Here is a 21949-nt window from a genome sequence, read left to right on the forward strand (position 1 = left end):
ATTAAACAAAATAAACATTTGAAATATATGAGTTTGTATGTAATGTATGAATATAATATACAAGTTTCACTTTTTAAATGGAATTACTGAAATCAATCTACTTTTTCATGATATTCTAATTTTATGACCAGCACCTGTATTTAGGAAAAAAAAATCAGATTTTTGTTGAATGTGATGTGAATTCTAAATTCGTCTGTTAGTTTAATGTGCTGTATGCTTAGGGTAATGTCATGATTCATGACTCAAAAGGAAAATATGAATATCAGACTTGTATAATCTGTACAGTATTGTTGTACATGTGCTTATTTGTTTGTGTTACTCCTGAGTTTATGATACACATATTTCAACATGCATCTACTCTGTTGTCTATAACATTTCTGTCTCTCTACAGTATATTTCCCATTTTCATTTTGACCATTATAGCAGTTAAAATTGTCGGATACTGTCTTTGTGTCCGTGTTAACTTTTTTAATATATTGATTTATTGCAATGTTTACCCAAGTTTTTTTTTGTTTAGTTACTTTTTTCAATTCCACATTTTCTTTGTCTCCTCTTTGGATAAAAGCTCCTCCGGCTCTTTTCCTCAAAGGTATATTGCCTGTGTCTGACTGCATGTGTCTGCTGCATTCTGGCTCTTTGAGCCTCCAGCACCTCACTGCTTTTCTCTCTGCGCAACAGCAGAAATGCCTCTATTACTTCTTTATCTACCTGCATTCTAACCATGCACCTCCTTAATTACATAATGGGTATCGGAGATTGCATTAAAAGGGGCGCATTGCAGTGCACAGTGCGGAGGCAGCCAGCCAGACATACTTATGCAGTTAAAATAATAATAATAATAAACTCTAATAACATCTCACATACCTCATGTCCATTAGAATTTAACAGTCCAGGCCCAGTGTGGAATCATTCTGGCTCCCTCTGTTCTGTTTCACTCCTTGTTGTTGTTACCACAGTGAACAAGCAGCTACCACAACAGCTTTGCCCTTTTTTTTTCCTTTTTCTGTCAGTAAATCTTTACCTGTGTGTTTGTTGGGCTTCTCAACCTGACGCTTCCTAAAGAGTCAGCAAAGCCTTAACAGACTAAAACAGACAACCCCTGCATTGTGTAAAATTGGCTTTGATTTGGAAGACTTTTCAGACAAATAAGACATCACAATCTATTGGAAAGGCACCTAGAGTGTGTGAAAAAATTCATGTCAACTTTGGAAAGCAAAGTTAAATTTATATTCAAGTCCAATACCACTATAGTATTAAAATGATAGTTCAGATCTTTTGAAGTTGGATTTTGTGGAACATCATGAAAAGTCCCTATGTCACTTGTTGGCAGCTCTTGGAATGGCCTCAGTTTAAAGAAATACAGAATAATTATGTCCAAATCAACAAGTTAGTCCAAATGGTACTAAGTCTAAAGTGGATTACTGCCACCAAAAAAAAGCAATCTCAAAAATTTCATAAAGGTTCTGTTCATTCAGCCTTTATATTGGGATCAAATTTCTATTACATCCTTATTTTCGTAAAATTGTATACATAGTTATTTGCAAGAGCAAAAAAAAAAAAAAACTGGCACTTCTGGCAAAAATATTATAGTATTGCTGCCAGAACAACCATGTAAGGTTATTAAAGTAGATGTTGCATGAACTGCAAAGAAATGTTTGAGATGGGAGTTTTTAAATGGCAAAAATCTACATTGAACTGGACTCTGTTTGGAATACCCAATAGCTCTGGTCAGAACTAACCTCTCTTCTTCAAACTGAGATCACACAATCTATGACAGATAGGATAAGAAATTGTTCATAACTTTTCCACAGAACCCTACTTCAAAATATCTGAACTACCCCTTGAAAATATTGATTTCAAAAGTTTTCCTTAAAGTCAGATAGCCACAGAGTCTTTCACTGTTGACCCCAAGGTTATGTATGTTTTTGTCTCTCCTAGGGGTTGTCTGCTTTCAGGCAGTTAAAGCTAACAATGCTACTATGCTGGTTCTTCGTTTGTATTTGTTTCATTTAATCTGCAAACACTAACTCAGCATAATCCAGCTTGTCCAGGCCAGCAGGACAATGTTAATGTTCCTACTGCTTGAGCTTCTACTATGTTTCCTTCAGTTCAACCAATCCCCTTTGAGAACTGAGGCATAACCTGCACTGCTAATCCCCTTATTCACTAAACATATGGTCTCATAATAAGGATAAAAATGTCTAAACATCTATGTTGTTGATTTATCATTATGTTTTGATGGTTATGTATCATTTTCAAAGGGACAGCGAGTGAACTTGTGATGGGTAAAATTGGAAGTTATAGGAATTAATATTTTGTTGATAAGCAGTTTAAGTTCATTTGAGAATGCATGCTGACAGTGAATCGGGAAATGCCTCAAACTAAAACACCAATTGCTTTTTAAAATTTATTTCTGCAGCAAGCTTTTTTTTGTAGATGACAAATGAGTATTAAACTAATCACAGGGCAAAATAGATGTACTGCTTTGTGTCAGTAACTTAAACAATTTATACCCTAATGATAACCACTGTCACTTTCTAGAACTTGAACTTTGGAGTACTCTCACTTTTCTGGGTCATTTTCAATAATTAGCTTGACCTCTTCGTTTATCCACAAGGTCAACAAACCCCAGCTTCTGCCAACGGGTAGCTTTCAGTGTGCTAAACAGGCAGAATTTCAATTTGTGTTAATGTGGCATGGCATTTTAAGATAAGAGCTGATGAAAAATTCTTTTTTGAATACTAATTGTCTCCTTTTGGAATGACAAGGCCACGGAGTCACTGATGTCACTGTTCTATTTTAGGAAACTCCGCAAACAATAGACCTTTGCCCCTACAGTCGTGAGCACAGCTTGTAAAGGGGGAGTTTTTTTTAGTCATGTAGAATTAGGAAAAAGTGGGTTTGAGAACTATTGAGCTATTTGATTCTCATCTGTAAGCACATGCCTTTCCCTAAGTTTAACTTCATAATTCATTAAAATCCATATTTTATGATCATATTTTAGAAAAGAAATATTAGAAACACTGATTTTGGTTCATGCTATTACATACTGAATATCTTGATTTAAAATAAAGTACAAAATCACTAAGACAAAATATGTTTGTATTTTTTTGTATGTGTTTTAGAGCATTTTGAATGCTGTGCAGCTGCAGCAAAAAAAATATAAATAAACCAGAGAAGGGTATTGCCCAGCAGTTGTGTTGCATAGCTACTTAATTAAGTATTATAGGCAACTTTTTAAAATAAAATTTAGGATTTCTCCAGCTGTTAGCTAATATTTTAGTCAAAAATAAAATTTACAGATTAGGTTACACAGTAATCCACCCTTTCTAATTGCACCCATATTTGGTAGTTAAGGGTTTGTTTTTATTTCTTGACAATAAAAATGGTCCATTGGCAAGTTAAAGATCCAAATTATGGATGAATTATCAAAATGAAAGTATATAAAATTAAGTGGTGGCTCAAATTGGTTCCTTTTTTTTTCATTAGTTTTCATTATGTCGCTTTGATGGCTAACTCTCTTTTTGTCTTGTTTAAAGCAGACACCAACTGTGGACATCCGTCCACGCTCGGCCACAGCCATTCAAATGAACAACGCCACACACATGCAGGAGCGAGACGAGGAATACGGTTATGAATGTCTTGATGGAAAGGACTGCACCAGTTTCTTCTGCTGTTTCGAAGACTGCCGCTCCGGAGCCTGGCGGCATGGCAGGTTGCATATTCGCATTGCCAAGATAGACTCATATGCACGTATCTTCTTCCCCACTGCTTTTGCACTTTTCAATCTGGTCTACTGGGTCTCCTATCTCTATCTTTAGGCGCAGGTATGTATCCAGCTTTACCCTACTGTTTATTCCATTCTACATATGCTCTGCGCCAGCAAATGACATTTAGAAGGAAGGGACCCACTGAAAAATCCCCAAATTGATTTAATTTCGTATATTTTTATTCTTGTTTTCCCTTTAAATTTTCATTGCTTTTGGTTTTAGAAAACTTGACAAACATTGCAAATGTTGTAGCATTACATTTAACAGGTGTGAGAAAGTGAAGAGTTGTTTTGTAAAAACATTGGTTGTGTGAGAGATACACGGTAGAGTATATGGTTTAAAGGTTTGTTTCATTTATTTATTTTATTTTAGTTGGAGTTTGAACCCGCTCAAAGAAAATCTGAAAAGAAATTAGGATTTTACCAATTCAAACATTGAATACACAAATAGAATTCATGACAAATACTCACACAGTATGTATAAAAGTGGCAAATGTAACCATAAAGTTTAGGAGAAAGAATAAGAATCACATTCAATCTATTACTGCATTTAGATCAAGTGAAATTGTACAAATAAATAAAACATAAACCAAACAAAAACACACCACAAACCACAACTGCTGAAAGAACAAATACTAAAAGCTAAATAATACATGTACTATCAGACTTATTCTCCTGATCAACATGTTTGTTTCTCTTACAAAGACATAAAATCTAAAGCACTTTAATAGAAGCTGTTTTTTTTTTGTTTGTTTCTTTCATAAAGCTAATTATTTTCAGTGTTTTCAGTACAATTATATATTGCATTTTTCATGTGTGGTCAAAGTACAATGACGCTTTTCATGGATATTGCTTTTTTGTACAGACACTGTATATATTTTATTATTAGATGGTGGTTTACGTTTATTGCATGCACCTTTAAGACCACAAATCAACACATTATGGTCTTCTACTGTTGGCTATGGAAACTTATAAAAACAACAAAAACAGACAAAAAAAAGCAAATAGGCAACGTTTATTATTATTTAACTAAACGTTTTTCTAGAAATGCAGGAAAATTAAATGTTAAAACTATCCCCACAATACTCTTTTGTTTTCAGTTACTGTTCTTTTGCACATTATTTGGGGGCTCAGCACAGTGTTTCAGACAGAAAACCAGATTAATTGTTTTCTTTGCAAGCATTAGCTTACAGCATACACAGTACTGACCCTTCATGGCCTCCTGCATTTGCTCTAAAAGCACACAATTACATAAAGATGCACCACCGTTGTTTGGTTATGCAAGCTGTTACACAGGAAACTGTACTGAAATAAATAAGATGTTCTAGGATAAAAACTGATTGTTTTTCCCCCTCTTTGCATTACCAAAACAATAGCATAACACCGGGTTGATTTTCATTTTCAAACTAATCCATATGTTAGTATCAATGTGAGCGCAAAAATATCTGCAGAGCTACATATTATCCTTTTAAAAAGGGAAAAGCATAAAGTATTAACTGATGATTAATTCTAGGTTTTCAAGTAAAAAGAAATTGCTTTCAAGTCTGTCCATGTTCAAAGGACTGACGTGTAAGCCGAATTATTCAGTCGTTCACTTTTTATCTCTGAGAAGAACTGAAAAGTCTCTACAAACAATGGCAGGAAAATTGATTTGCAAGGCTCTGAGGAAGACCTTTATTGTTTTGTCTGTATTTTCATTAAAGTTTGCTTAAATGTGTGAGGAAAGACACTACACTTTAAATGTTTGGGATGACAATGTGAAGCTTCTCACCAGTTAGTTTTGATAGACACCAGTATGCAACTGATAGTGCTGCAGTATGAGTTGTAAACTCAAAAAGAAAGGGTGTAAATAACATTGTTAATGTATATAAATTACAAATGGAAACGAAACAAACTTGTCAAGCATTTGGCATTTTCTAAAAGGGTATATATTTTGTAATTTTAGCATTGTTATAGTATATCACTATACATTATAATATACCAATAGTATTATGATGGACTGACCATGCATAATGGGAAGGGTGCAATGGGTTATTTATTATTTATGTATGTATTCGTTTGTTGATGGTACTTCTTTTTTTTTATCTAAATAAAACGTGTTTATGCTCATACAGCCCCTGAAAAGAAACACAGAATGATGTTATTTATATCAAAGATACACTCTTTGTTCAATGTGACAATGGAACCTATTTATCTTGTGTTTTCTATGTTGTGATTAATGTGCACTACTCTCACAAAAGCCTGTCAAACTGTTATATTTGTTGAGTGACTTGCAACATTATCTGTTGTGCTGCTTCTGAGTAGTAGATTTCATTTAGTCAAATTAAGAAAAAAAAAAGAATCCACAAAACAATTTTTTAGCCACTTGAAAAAGAAAACAAAAAAAACATTTGCTTGTATTTTAATAATTCTCATTTTCTTACCTCAACAAAGGTTTGGTGCAGTCCTTAATGTTTATTACAAAGAATCAGTAAAGTTTCAAGGATACACATTTGTTAAATTATGCTATATTTCCAAAGTTTGTTTTTTTTTTCTTTTCCTTTTTGTATTTAAAGGTGATCCTCCTGTTCTGCAAAGCGACCACTTAGTAGTCTGAACCTGTCTTCAATGTACACATGTTGTTTCTCACATCTTTAGCAGATGTAAGATTGTCAGTAGCAACATAGGCTGGTCTCAATCAGTGTTCAGTAGTTGAAAACAGTGTTAGAGTGAATACATAATGTGCCAAACCTGACAGACATGCAACAGAGAATATGGAAGCTTATTATTGTATGATGAGTACTGCTTTAGGGAAGATAAAGCAGAAGCAGATATGGATTTTTTTTAAAATATATTTATTATGATTACTGTTATTACAAATTGGTTTAATATAGGTAGAGCTTCAAATAATGATGGATTTTCTAAAATGAACATGAAATAATAGAAATATAATTATGATTTTAATTACTTACAGTAAATCAGAGACTGTTTGACGGATGACCTAAAGATGTCTTATGTAAGGGAAAAAGACTAAAAAGTTCAACCTCATTCATTTGCTTGTAATCATTTGCCGACATTGACATTATTCTTTATTGTAGTTCATGTTCACAGTGTGGCCACTTTTAGCACTTTCAATAAAACTATTGTAGTACAAAGAGCAACAAAAAATATTTTTTTGTTATTGTTATGAACATGGTCAAACTGCAGATAATAAAAACTGGAAAAACAGGGCTTAATAAAAAAAAGACCAACAGCAAAATAAATTTGTTTAGATTCTCATCCACAAAGTGTTTTTATGTTGTTTCTTTATCTATACAGATTTGATCATTGAATGAAAGGGGCACTTTCATTGAGTTTGAAAAATATATTACAGATGTTATGGAAAAGTTCTTTTCATAAGAAAATATAACACAGTTGTGGAATTTTACAATAAAATGGTTGCATTTGTCAGTGTGTTTTTGTTCTTTTTTATTCATTATTATTACAGGTAACTGTTGCTTTATATTTTATGCACTTTTATATTGTTAAAAAAGCCGGATGATGTCTGATGGATTGATGTGTTATCATTCTGGTTGCTTTTGTTTGCATTTGTTTAAAAAATGTTCCCATCTTCTACTCAAGATTTAAACTATAAAAGCTTGTGAGAAGGCATTGAGAAAATGTTCAGGCATTAGGTGTCTATGAAGAAAACTTTGTCCCATGCATCTCTATTTTTAACCAAAACATAGCAACATGAAAGGTTGTCCTAAAATTAGCAAATTCATATTTTGCCACTGTCTAATCATGAAGTAGTATTTTGTTTTTGTTTTGTTTTTTATTCTTTTTTTTGTAGACTCCTCACTGTTGTTGTTTTTTCATAAACTCATGCAATTTGAAAGTTTGTAAACATTAGTAAAGAGCACAAAGCCAGTACAGATATAATAGATGACTTAATCTTGCATGAAGCTGAAACATGAATCCAGTATAATTACTAAAACTGACATTAAACAAACAAGAGAAAAACAGAAAACCAACATCCATAGTAACTATACTTGCCTGATTCTCGCAACAAGCAGTCACTTGTCAGCTTATGGTAGTGAGCTACCAAAGCAAGAGTGGCTGGAATAAGACTCATTAAAATTAAACTGCACGTCCTCTGCAACTGGGTGGAAAAGAATCAGTTTATTGCAAATGTACTTTTGTTTTCACTTTTATTTTTTTATAAAAAAAAATTAAACACCTTCAAAAATGTTCATTTTAAACCCAACAGGAAGTTTTACTCTGCATCTTAAATTATACTTTGATATAGAATTTGCCCCTTTGAATATATATTTTTTTGACATTCACCTGTTTAATCAGCCAATTTGTACACAAACCAATGGTTAATCAATAGTCTTCAAGAAATCAAGTGATTATTTATTTCCAAATTAAATGAGAAAGACATTATTGCACTTTGAGTAAATATATAAATATGTACAAAAACTACATCCATTTTAAAATGCTAGTGAGAAAATGGCTAAAGAGATTAGTTTAGGTGTTACATAACCCTACCACAAGCATATTTTATTTCATGGGTCATTTCCTATGTAGGCAGAGAACAGTCTGGTTTAGTCCAATGACTTCCCTTTTTCCAGGAAAGTGCACTTGAAACGGGGCAGCAGTTGGCTGATGGACCCCTGGGCTGGCACCTCTCTCTCCACTGGGCAGGGTGGCAGCTGCAAAGGACAGCAAGAGAATCCCTCTGATTATTACACAACCGTCTGCAGTAAACCACAGCCCTGTACCTTCATAACAAGCTCTTTCATCAGCTGAGGTACAAGCTCTCTGGTGAATGCAAAGCTGGGAGTGGGAGGGAGACCTGCATGAATAATGCAGTCTGCACATGGCTCACTTCTAATGATGCATTTAATCTTGAGAGGTAGCAAGAAAATTAATACACTGACACACTACCAACGTTTGAAGTAAAAATCTATTGATATGACATTAGTTTGGCACATATTGCTAAAATTATTTTTTTTAACTAACACACAAAACAAATGTTAATTGACTCAAATCTACCTTAACTTCATTCTGCATCATGTTCTGATTTGACTGATATCAGTTTTAAAATGCAGTTGAACACAATGTTTCCAGGTTTCTATTCATGGCTTATTCCCTGTGGAGGCAACAGGTGGAGTGAACAGTTGTGACTTAGTCAAAATAAAGTACACTTTCTGACTAAAGTTCTTTTTCAAGACTAATGTTGGTCCTGCATTTCATATTTCACCAATACATCCTTTATCCAGTAGATAGTGTAGTTTTGCTTTGCAAATGTGGAGCTTTTATTGACTAAACTCAAAATTTCCATTGGGTCTGTTACTGTTGATAAACTTTAATAGTCAACAGTACAACAGTTTTTTTTTTGTTTCGTTTTGTTTTTGTTTTTGTATGCTTTGTACTTATTGGGATAAAATTTATAGATTTTGGTGCTTACTATTAGCCAGTCAGCGTTCAACCCATATATGGCATTTTGTCTAATGGCTTTGTAGATGTCAGTTTGTATTGCCTAAATATCTGAAGTACAGACATATATTTTCTAACTACTCTGCATGCTGGAATTTATCAAAAATTAATAACAGGCTGAAAATATGTACAGTGTTTATTAGCTCTGAATCTTTTCTTTTTAAATACTCTATTTTCTTTGGTTTGTCTGGTCATATTTCTTATGATCTTTTTTTCTTTATATTTAAACTGTCACTTTTTAAATTAAAAAAACTAATGACCCTAACTATCCTAAAGTAACATTTATTGTTAGACAAATTCAATTTGTCATTTTTGTCCTTCTATTTTTTTATTTCTTGTTTGTTTTGATATATTTAAAAAAAACTTTTAACATTCATTTATGGAAATGTACTCTTCCAAGACTTTGGAAAGACCAAATCATCTCTATAAACACTGATGTCACATAATTGTCTTCTTTGGTGGGTAATTTGTAACACATTTCACTTGTTTTAGTCTTAGGCCTTAGGTTGCAGCCATTCCAGTCACCACAAATTAACCATTTACCCTTAAATTAAAAGAAAGCAGCCGCAAAGAAATTTGATTTCTCTAATGTCTACAACAATGACCTTCTTGGAAATACATTTAAAATATCATAATACAAAATATACAACCTTATTATATCAATATACTTCATTAAAAATGACATTTAATGACTTTTTGAATTATTTAGTTATGCAAGTTGGGATGTGAAATGCCAGCATGAAAAAATTCTGACATTTCGCAGTAATTTAAGCTATTCTCTGCATGTAAGCATTGAAGATTGTGTGGATGTTTTCCCCCTATTTAGAACATGTGTGTATAGAATTTACCTATGTTTTAACTTTTTCCTCCACCCCTCATCACCTGGTCAAAAAAAGTATAAATTTAAACTTTAATTTTCAAAAAAATGCTGCAAACCTCTGCAAATTTCTGATAGTAACAGTCCAGATAAGGAATCAGCAGGTATTCATGTTTGTAAAAAGGAGATGACCTCCACTGTCCCACAGGAAATGCTGACACAGATTACATAGCTGAGATGCAGCAAAGGGGAATGACATGTTTTAGATGTACTGTTCTCGGAGTGCTATATAATTAGCTGCAATAACTAGCCTGCTGACTCAACTACAAACTTTAAAGATGAAACACCCAGAGAGCATAAATAGCCCGGAGAACGAACTCTGGAGGAATAGATGTACTGATTAGCTGATGCAAAGTCTAAAGTAAAGTGTCGGCTAATAAAACTGAAATTAAATAAAACTCAACAAAACTCTTCATATTGCAAGGTTAGAGCTGCCAGGATCATGACAGAAAATTGGGTCAAACTGACAGCAATGAAGCAGCATGTGTGCGGTTCACTGGATTTGTGGCAATTCCCCTGACAAAGACAACAGAAACTTCACAGACAAGTGGATGCTACAGCACCCAAACCTCACTGGCTAATTAAAAATAGCAAAATTTAAGAAAGTCCAATTTAGTATTTAAATTCATTGAATAAGATATATTTAAGTTGTTTTGGTGAAACCTTGATAATGTTAAACTGTGGTGTGTGTGTTGACTGTGATCCTTTTTACAAACATGTAATTCAAAAGGTAATCATTTGTAAACATATATCCAATGATTTCTTCCTGGTATTTCCAATAAAACAACTATATATATATATATATATATATATATATATATACATAAAACATGGAGCTAGGTGTAATAGACTGAAAACAATCTAAGTGTTCTGTGTTCAAAGGGAATGTCTGTTGTATTTTCAGAATAGAGAAGCACTTTATTTTCAGCTGCTAATTGAGCCTCTGGTGACTTAGAGTAAAGAAAAACAAGCCTCATAGGAGCTATTTCTAAAGAAGCAGCAGAGACACCTGCATTGTGTAGCAGTTGATGCAATGGTGAATACATACACAATATTTAATGCATTTTGAGGTTGTCAGGAATAAAATAAAAAACAGAAAACCAGAGTCAAACAAGGAAAAACGTTTTTATTGAATTTATTTTCAAAGGTGGTTGTTCCATAGTTTGCAATGCAGTGCTTGACAAGATTTTACTTGGTTTGATGCCCAAACAGTGTGACTATAGGGCTTGCCATGGCTAGATCCAAAAGATCTAAAGAAGAAGAAAGCAGTGCGTGGGAGGATCAAGTTGAACTGGATGGTTTGTGGAAGCAGAAACCAGGTATTTAAAGACAGCTTTTTAACCACTTGCCTTTTAATCAGTTCATCAAATGGTATAAAAAACTGCATCTAAAAACCCAAATCCATAAAAAAGCTCAAACACAATGAAGTGTGGCTGAAGCAGTAAGCCATTGGCAGTTAAATAGTGAAATAGTGCATATTGTGGCACCAAAAAAGGGACAGCTGTGAGAAATCTGACATTGCTATCATCAAAAATCCAGCTTTCCAGTCTACACATAACTGTCACAATCCTCACCGTCACTGGAGTTTTTGAAAACCCTTGTTTTCAGAGACCAATAACTGCATTTTCAGCAGACAATAGCTGCAGCCACATTGAAAAAGTTGTGTTAGTCAAAATAACATTTGTGTGCATGTGCACATCACCTAAATAAAGAGAGCAGAAGGGAAAATAGGAAGTACTTATGCAGAGGCTGTCTCCCTGACTGAGTTTAAATTCACACTTTTTGGTTTTAAATCGACAAGCATAAATTGTCATTAAATAAATATATATTGCATACATTTTATTTAATGACAAATGGTTTTTGCAAAAAAAAGCAGGAAAAAGACATTTTTTTACCCCACTAAGCTGATGGTTTCAAGCTACATAGTTCTTAAATGAAAAATTATGTAGCCTCTTTTTTAATCCAAGCACACAAAGACTTCTGAGCCAGTCACAATGATGAGAGGCCTGGATTTTAAAAAAGTCAAAACAAGACATTGGGGCAGGTTTTAAAGATGTGACCTATATATAAGTCACTGATACCTTTACTCTACCACCACTTGGTTGTCATGTGCCATAAAACCAAAACTCATTCACATTTTTTTGTTCCTAATAATCCTAGTTACTTTCTAATCCTCAGAACTTCAAGAACCATGTGCATTTATTCTGCTCCTTATTTGCATTCAAGCCCCTGTGGGCAGAGATGGCTGCAGGTGTAATGATGTTTAAATCTCTAATCTCTCAGACTGACTGCCTTCTTCACTGTGACTAAATCTGTGAAATTAGAACACTCTAATGCTTTGGGTTATTCTGCAGATATCAGTACAGTCTGGCTGATGTTGATTTTAAGAAAGCCTACAAAACTTTGCAGACATTCTTAATTTAGAAACTATTTTGCATTTGATAAAAAGTGTGTTTAAGTTTTAGTCTTTTTGTGTTTCCAAATAATTTAAACTTTAGTTGCAATGCCATGCAACTAAATTACATGGTTGCTCCAAGTCTTCCTAAGAGGAAGCTGCTTGTTAGTTTCTGTCTGCACACTTTTTTTTTCTTGTGAAGCAGCTTTACCTTTACATGAGGTCCACTGCCTTTACGTCTTTGTTATGATTCTGTAACCATCACACATACTCAGAGTTTACTTTCGCTTTAAAGACATAAGCAGACACAGGGACTGCAAATTAGACATAGCTAAGTCTTGGATACATCTCAATAGTTGTAATATTTAATATGCAACACTGTTTTACTCACACCACCACAAATGTCTTTTAGATCAATGTTATTTTTCTTCTCTTTTTTTAGTTTAGTTTCCCTTTTTAGGGGTGCAAACAGTGCTCTCAACTTCTTTTCCTTTCCTCCAAGCACAATGGGACCTCAGCACACTACTGAAAAAAAGAGGAAAAACAGAAGATGGTACTAATTAGAAGCACACCACAGCTTGTGTCCAGTCAATCCCACCTGGTGTTGTTCCCTGAACCATCACCTCATCTCTCCACTGCAGCTGTGCCTTAACCACACCCCGTTCTTCCAAATGGTTGGCCTTAGAATCACTAAACCTGATTCAAACTGGAGAGAAAGCTTGGAACTAGCACTCGGGTTGACCGTGACTCTCCTGTGCCATGCTACAAGTGAAATTTGGGGCTAAAAGTTGATCAAAAATGAATCATTCTTTAGAGGACTGCCTCCATCACACACCGCTGAGAAACTGATTTGATCCAGATATAGTGTTTTTTTCATTTTGGTTGTGCTTTTAATTGTGTTTTTTCAGTGTGTGAATGGGTGAATGATTGTAGTGTAAAGCGCTTTGGGGTCCTTGGACTAGATAAAGCGCTATATAAGTGCAAGCCATTTACCATTTTAGAGACAATACAATTCATAACCGCAAAATATCTGCTTTTTGGTAAGTGCTATAAAATTATGAGTAACTATGGATTGTCTTTCTTTTACATTAGAATATATTTATTTATATTCCTTTTACAAATTTTATTAGTTTATTTTAGGACAATTATTTTTGTCTGCCCCATTGGCTTGTACTGTTGTTAAACTAATCCGCATTTTAACTCTGAATAGCAATATCTGTGATCATTTTGCATTATTAGCTTTTAATACAAAATAGTCTTTTGAGCATATATGAACATGCTGTGATGAGAGGGGCATAAAAAATTGCTTTACATGCCTCAAAAAATAAAAAAAAAACACTCATGCACTCAGTTTTTTACTTATCTTAAAAGGCCTTCAGCGACTGCCTTTTTAAATGTGTCAGAAATAGAGATGAGCTGTGAGGTCAATGCTGCAGCTCAGGGCTGGTCTCACACAGCTGTGGGGTAGCTTTTTTTAATACGTAATTTCCAGAATTTTGGCATGTTTACTCTCTCACTTCAAGATCCATTTATCAATTACTTGACATAATTTTAAGAAACAACTTGTTAATGTTAGTTAATTTCCTAAACTATGAACTAATGAGGGTTTTTGTCTCAAGGAAAAGTCAGTAAGCTTTCTTTAAGGAAAATAAATTTAAAAAAGAATATCTCAGCCAGACATTGCCTGAGAACTCTGCACTGCAAAACAGCAGGTGAGAGGAGATGAATCAGGTGTCCATGTGGGGAGCAATCGAGTGTGATACAGAGGTAATTTTTGTCTGGTGTGTTTCCCAGCATCACATCCAGTTCTGTAAACTCTTAAAAGTGTGCACATGCTTTATAAGGCTGGTGGAGCACGCTTCTTGACCAAACAAACCTTGACACTACCTTTCGCTGCATCGCATGCCTGTCTAGGCCTCCTAAGGTCATGTTGTTCCTCTGTCAGACCTGTCTAGTCTAGAAAACTATATCTGTCTTTTCCCACAGCGCTGAAAGTTCCATGCTTGCGTGCCTAAAATTTCTCCTCCTCAGGCAGTCAACTCCCCCGGCTCCCAATGACTCAGCCAGAACACAGCTGAGTCATACTCATAAGCTGATTGCAGACATGGCACAGGAACCGTAAAGTGGCATGGATCACTTTTCCAACCATGTCAAGTGAATACTGGCCTGCACTAAACAGGTTATGAATGCAATATAGTCTTAAAATTTATATATATAAATTGTGAAACTGCTATATTTTGGAGCAGTGGATGCTTTTGGATTAGACTTGGGTCTCTTTTTTTTTTTTCATCAGGATTCACTACAATTATCTTAGACCTTAAGGAATGCATCTGAAACATGGTTCAAAAGAGGTAAGACTTCTTTGCCTCAAAATGTGCAGTTTAAGATTTTGCCCCAAACGCCACATGCATTGTTAATTTGCTTCTCAGCACTTTACTTTGTTTCAACAGAATTGTCTGTATTCTGAGCTACTGCCAACCACTCGACTTTCAGAGAAATTCGGCCAAAGGCTGCCAAAGGTAAAAGCAAAGCACAAGAAGGTAAGATAATGATCATAGTCAAGTTGTTTTTTGTTTTTTTTGTTTTTACTTATTAAAGTTCTAACTGCACAAAACCACACAGAACAGTTCTCTAAAATGCCTTTTTTTAATTTTATTTTAGTAGTATTATTTTAAAACTGTTACCACAGCCTTGAATAAAAATAAAATAAACTGATTCCTGTCTGATTTAATCATTTAAAATATGTCAAAGTGAATGCTGAGATGACCATAGTCACTGAATTTAAATAAATGCATCAAATCAAATGCTAAATTATAGGTAGTGCCAATGGTCAAGGGTTCAGGGTTCCTCTAGATGCTAGTGTGAGTTTAGTCAGATTTGTTTCAGTTTGCTTCTTGGAATTGTTGTACTGTACACTTGACACTCGCATTAACAAAAATAATAACTATTCTTAAATGCTCAGATTACCCAGATGAAAAAAAAAAAACTATGTGATTTAAAAAAACAACTGTTTTTGCTGTAATACACAGATAGGTTTTGCACCTGACACCTAAAAGATGAAAATACCAACTGTTAACAAGCATTATACTGATCTAAAAAGCTATAATTCAAGTGTTACTTTGTTTAACTGAACAACATCAGTGCTTGAGTTTGCGTTGTGTTTTGATGTGGCCTGTAGTGCATAAAGTAAGTCAAATAAGCACAAAACCTGATTATAATATTTGGCATTTCAAAGTTTTTAAGCGGATTATCTAACAAAAAGATACATCTCAGGGAAGACAAAATATATCTTTAATAAGCAATAAATGTGTTGAGAGTAAACGAGGATGCTACAAAATCCAAAAATGTTTGATGGAAATTTAAATGAGCCAGCTGCTAAAGCATATTTTGTCATGCACAATGAGCAAGCACTAAAGTACAGCTCATATTTGCATTGCTTAAAACAAGTGAAATGAATATTACAGAGCACATTATAAGCAAGGACATCATGATTCAGCTGAAACTCATTTACGGCTGATTGAGCAGGGTTGTTCCATGCCAAATCTTTTAAAATTAATGTAAACTCCCAAACACACCTGGAAGTTACCAGACAAACAATGTTTATGACTTTAAATATAGGCATCTCCACCAGCAGCAATGGACAGAATGTGAAACATACTGTTTCACTTTTGTGTCATTTCTTGTTAAAAACTACATATTGTACTGTATGTAAAAGGTACTTTTAAGCTCCCTTTAGAACCAAAGAGGAGAGACTGAAACCTTTCAATAAATGTGCTCATATTTTCTGTTGCAAGCCAGACAAAGTCTGTTTGCCCATTTCTTAATAATGATATATGGTTCAACAGTATTCCACAATTGAACTTTGCAGCATCTGCTTGCTGCAACTGCATTTACTGCAAAGGAAAGCAAAAATACCTTACACAGCAGCCCCACTGTGAGACTGTAACCAAAATTCATTTTTTAATACATATTATTTTCTTTGCTGCCCACTGTGAACAGATTGTCTAAACACTGCGAGATCTTCACAAATAGGCAGACAGAAAGAGCTTGCCAATTCACGTCACATACCTTATGACCACCAATGAAGTTAATATACATGTATTTGGACTGTGAGAAAATTCAACATGACCCAGGCCAATAAAAAAACAAAAAACAAAAAAACACAGTTCAAAGATTAAGGCCCTTGCTAGCCATAAGGTTCAAAGTTAAAACTTAATTATTGGATGGCAATAATGATATTCACACTACCAGGTTGTAATGCACTCATCTAAACTGTTTTGTGGAAAATGAAGCCGCGCTAATTTCCTTTTCAGTAACCATCTTAAGATAAAAATCACTCTGCAGAGGCAATGCCAGTAACTCATCTGCCCATGCTGACCAATAAGTAAACTGAGGAATTTTGTTACTTGACACATGACCATATTTTACTGCATAATTGTTATAAACAACATACTTAAATTTTGAGTGCTCTTTTATATGCAGTTGTCTTTTGTTTTTGACTTTATACATACAGAGTAATGACCAAATAATTCAAAGTCAGCATAAACAAATTAACACTGCAATTACAATGCAGAGTACTCTAATTACATCTGACGGTGAACGGTACCATTTTAGTCTTAAGTGTTCATGTGACATTAAAAATTGTGCTACTGCATTTCTTCTTGATTAAAACCTTCCTGCTTTCCCCAGAGCAAGTTAGAATGATGTAAAACTCATTGAAGTGTTACGTTGCTCCACCTTTCATCTCTTTGTCTTTCTCTCTCCAAGTGAGAATTTTTGATAATGACGGGTTCTGGTCCCACTGGTACAGAAACCAACTGGCAGGGACCACATTTTAATCTTTCCTATAATGCATTTGTCCTTTATCAAATCTGCCTAATCTCCCTTGGGTAGCTTTAAGGCCATAGATTTCCCCTTTTATTTTAGTTTATTCATTCATTCCACTCTTGAATAGGTCAGTTGTTCATCAGAAGGCCAACACAAAGACAGATGAAACAAAGAAAGATGTCCACTCACTTTAAAGCCACTTTCCAAAAAAAAAGTGAAAGTTTTTTTAAAGAACATCAAAGAAAGCCAGAGTTCTACAGATAAACCACTGCAGGCTTGGGAAAAAAGTAAAAATAAAAATTGAACTTCACACAAAGTTCCCACCCAAGACTAAAACTCTAAATCTTGCTGGAAGGTCACACTATTGACCACAACACTGAGTTTGGCTTTTTTTTTTTTTTGTCTAAAAATTTTACTGAAATTGATCTGACTCCTTTTTATAAACTTACACTTTGGCCAACTAAAAAGACAACTTTAGAGAATTCTGTGAACTACTTTTGTTTAACTATCATTTTTAGTAACATCTAAAATGTATCCTGTATCCTATTTAAGGTTTTATTGTAATAATGAATAAAAGTGGAATGTAGTCATGGTTTGTAAATATCTGTATCTTAGTCATCTCAAATGTTTAACATGGAAAAACACAGTTGTCCTAATTCATTTACAAACTTACAAAAGACCTTGAATGAAATGGCAGCGAGAAAGAAAAACTGTCAGGATTTGGGGTTTGTTGTGTTTCTGATTCATGTTTCAGTTTGGGTTTAGTGTTTATTTTATTTTGTTATTTAGTTATTGTTGTGTTTAGTCTTGTCTTAGTTCAGTTCTTGCTCCTTGTGTTTTTGTACTCCTGTTATTATAAACTTCTCCTCAGTCAGTCACTTGTTTACTTGCCACGCCCATCTCCACCTGCTGCTTGTTAGCAATCATTCACCTGTGCCTACTTCACCTAATTACCCTCTGTCTTTAAAACCCAGTCAACTTACTCGCTGATCTGTTGTCATTTTCACATGTTGTCTGGGTCCTCCCATGTCTTGCCTTTAGTGTTTCGTTCATGTTTGGATTTAGTTTGTTTTGCTTTTTGCTGCTACGTCAGCTTTTGTTTTTAGTTTTCCTTTATTTATAATAAATTAGGTTTTCTTTAAGCTCAAGTCATGAGTCGGCACACTGGGTTCGCCTCATTTTCCACCCCACCTGACAAAAACTTTGCATAAATATTTCTGTAACTTCACAACTTTTTTTCATATAAAGTTAATATTAACTAATGTTATAATTAATGGAGACTGGGGGGAAGCTCCTTTGTGGAAATGATGCTCACTCACTAATGGTGGCTCCAGTTCTTCTTTTTTACTTTAAATGTGTCTCTCTGCACTCTGAATAATAAAATGGTTAACTTTAATTGATTGGGCAGTGCTTTGTTGGTGCTGGGAACCACAGAAATAGCCAGAGGGCTGTTTCACAAAGCCTATGCAGCAGGTTAAGCTGGGATTTTCAGCTATCCTTGCTGAATAACTCAGTTTCATGAAAGCAGAGCCACATAAGTCAACATGTAGATTTATTCTGTGCTAGCCCACTGCAGATCAGACTAACAGCAAGGGTTGATTGATCTATGGCTTATCTGCTCAGTCAACAGCCACTCTGATCAGAAACCAATGTGCACATTTTCATTCACTTCACGTAATATCTTTGCGAGCCGTTGATCAAACAGTAACACATTGCAATTCCCTTAAAACAGAGTAACCTTGAAAATGTGAACAAATACAACTTAAACATTCCTTCATCTTTCTCTCTGCAGCAACTCAGCTCTTACTCAAAAGCCAATACATGCAGAAAAAAGTACATGAAGACAAGCATGTATAAAGAAATTATCTGATATTGTAGAGGATTTTTTCTGCCTCTGTCTGCTTTTACTCAGACATAGGCTATTTTACCCAGTAATTAAAGAGGCAAGATTAGATTAACTTTATTTATTCCACAGATTATTGGTGCCATGTTTGATAGTCAGGACTGAGACAGTCAGCAAATGACAGAAGGTATGTTCTGTTATGTGCACTATGTTATGTGCTTGTTTTGTCAAAATTATTTAGACATAGATAAACCTAGACCATACACTAATTAAAACAAATAGAGACAGAATGCTTAAAAAAGAACAATTAGTCTAACCTTTCTTTAATTCTGGATTTGTAAATCTGACATTTTAAAATGCATTGTCTCTGTCTTTAAGTCTTAAATAAAAAACTTTTTTTTTTTATAAAATACCATCAAGTGGCTTTCTCATCTCTTATAGTCACATACAAATTAATCTCTCATTTCCTGTCTGTACAACTCCATTGTTACACTGAAACATTGTTACAAACTTCTTAATCCCTATTCATTTTAAAGCCAAACACTATTTTTCACATTGGCCCATTGCATAAAATGCCTGTATGTTATTATTCCATTGGTTCATTTTATGCCTATGACTGCAGCTAAGACTGGAGAAGGTGCAATCGCTCCCAGCACTTACAGCTGCCCCTCAGGGGAAAAAACATTCAGCAGATCTGGAAACCAGACAATGGGATGTTTCTGAATGCAAATACTTATCAGTCACTGCCCTGAGTCTTTAGACACCTTTGCTTCAGCTTCTGGTTGATAACTTGGTGCGTCATCTTACTGTCTGGGTTATTGCCAGAGGAAATGGCTTTCAGAGGCATGACAATTGAATTGTCCTGTATCAACAATTTTCTTATTGTTGTCTTGGTCCAATGGCAAAAGGGACATCTAAATAATCAGATTTCTTGTTTGACAATAGTGATATGCAAGTTGCTGTTTTTAGAAAGAAGTAATAAAGAAACACTGTAAGCAGAAATAGAGCCACAGATGAATGAAGTTTGCTTCCTTTGCTGTTCAAGTCTTCTATGCACATATGAGCTCAAGAATGACAGCAATTAAAACATTTTAGTTTAAAAGCAGTGACCCTTGTTAAAAAGCACAAACAGAAATCCAAACCATAGTTTGTTTGTTTTTTGGCCTAAAGCTAGACCCAAGTAGTACAGGCATACTGCTTGTTTAGCAAATCTTTCAGAAGCTGTGTTCCACCCAACGGATGTGAAGGCATGCACATGTCTTAAAGTGTGAGCGTGTTTGAAGGAAGAAGCTGCATGAGGGCTCTGTTAAAAAGCATGGAGCTGATAGCTTAATCTTTTCAAAGATCAAAGTCAAGTACCTGGCCTTAACCAGCTGATCTCAGTGACTGAAATGGTTGCCAGTGCTGCAACTGACCTGCTTAAAGTTTTATTTGGACCAAGATACCAAAGGCTATATTTTACATTCTCTTTTAGGAATAAGATATTTTCTCTAACAGGACATAACCATTGCCTCACTGCTGTAAGATGTGGCCTCTTAGTGTAACAACTACCTGCTCATGTCTAGTTAGAAAATAATGGATATACAAAAAACATAGCAGGTGTTTTTACAGAAAACATCCTAGACTTAATTAATATTACAACAGTGGTTCAGGAAAAAAGGATTTGGATTAGCTTTAAAGGCACATTTTAAAGTTTGATATGTTCTCATTCCCTCAATGATTTCAATATGATGGAATATGTTGGCAACTGTAAGAAGCAACCCCACCTCAAACTCCACAATGCTCATGTAATCTATTGATAATGTCCTTCTACCAGACTGTTTTAAGGACATCACGTATCTCCCTTGTTCACATCACAAATGGCTAGAGATGTATTAGCAGCAAAAAAGAGGATCTAGTCAATATTAGAGGGGTGACCATACTAATATGGCTGATATACATTACATCCAGCTTTTCTCAAAACTCATATTATTTGTTTTCCTATTTTTTTTATTCTGTACTATAACACAAACAGAACACTTCTGCTCTGCTTGAAATAGCTTCAGATAGATTTTTTTTTTTCACCCAATTTAATGTTTTCCAAAGCTGGGATATCCATTATATCTGTTCTTTTATTGTGGAACAACCTTTTATATGTGTGACAAAAATCCTCTGCTTTCTACAGAGCTTGATCTGTCCTAATAGCACTTGTCTGGCTTTACAAAGGGTTTTGATTTCTGAGAATAACCTCTTCAATTCCAGCTGGCCTTGAAGAGCAACTGCCATTTCCACAAAGGGCAAAGTGTCAATATGGGGTGAACAGTGACCAGAAATCTTTGTGTTTTGTAGAGTAACTGTCAAAAAACCCTGGCAAATATTTTGCATTTTTGCACATTTACATAAATCTCTTCAGAAACCAAACTATTTGGTCACATCTAAGAACACACCATCAGCTGAAAAAGTCTTGCAAATTATTCAGGTAATGAATGCTATAAAAAAACACAATGCTTAGTCACCAACATTGCCCCTTGCTCTGTGATAAAATAAAGGAGTGTGAACCTAATACAAACTACCACATTATCAGTAGCCCCATAGTGGACCTAATAAAGCTCCTAGCAAGAGACCAAAATGTAGCTAAGCACTTTTCCACTTTTGAATGCCGGTGGCACAAAAATTGTCTGAAAAGTGAAGGTAATCATTAGGTTCCGCTACACATCATCAATCTTACCTGTCCTTGCTCAGTTTGTTTAGTGTAATTTTTCATTAATGAAACAGAGAGAATGTTATTTCATCTAAAGT

At 34.6% G+C, this 21949-nt stretch overlaps 1 protein-coding gene across 4 annotated transcripts in view; it reads left to right on the forward strand.

The window, feature by feature from the left end:
• Positions 1-7198, forward strand: part of gabrg2 (gamma-aminobutyric acid type A receptor subunit gamma2) — a 40718-nt gene extending 33520 nt beyond the window's left edge. The window contains exons 9-10 of one of the 4 annotated variants that reach the window (XM_017421309.3): positions 566-589; positions 3540-7198. In XM_017421309.3, the coding sequence (XP_017276798.1) occupies positions 566-589; positions 3540-3821 (306 nt within the window). In that variant the 3' untranslated portion in view covers positions 3822-7198. The remainder of the gene's footprint in view (positions 1-565; positions 590-3539) is intronic. The other 3 variants (XM_017421310.3, XM_017421311.3, XM_017421312.3) reach the window with 3 other exon arrangements.
• Positions 7199-21949: the final 14751 nt, after the last annotated feature.

Source organism: Kryptolebias marmoratus, linkage group LG13 (assembly GCF_001649575.2).
Source record: "Kryptolebias marmoratus isolate JLee-2015 linkage group LG13, ASM164957v2, whole genome shotgun sequence".
Classification (NCBI taxonomy): Eukaryota; Metazoa; Chordata; class Actinopteri; order Cyprinodontiformes; family Rivulidae; genus Kryptolebias; species Kryptolebias marmoratus.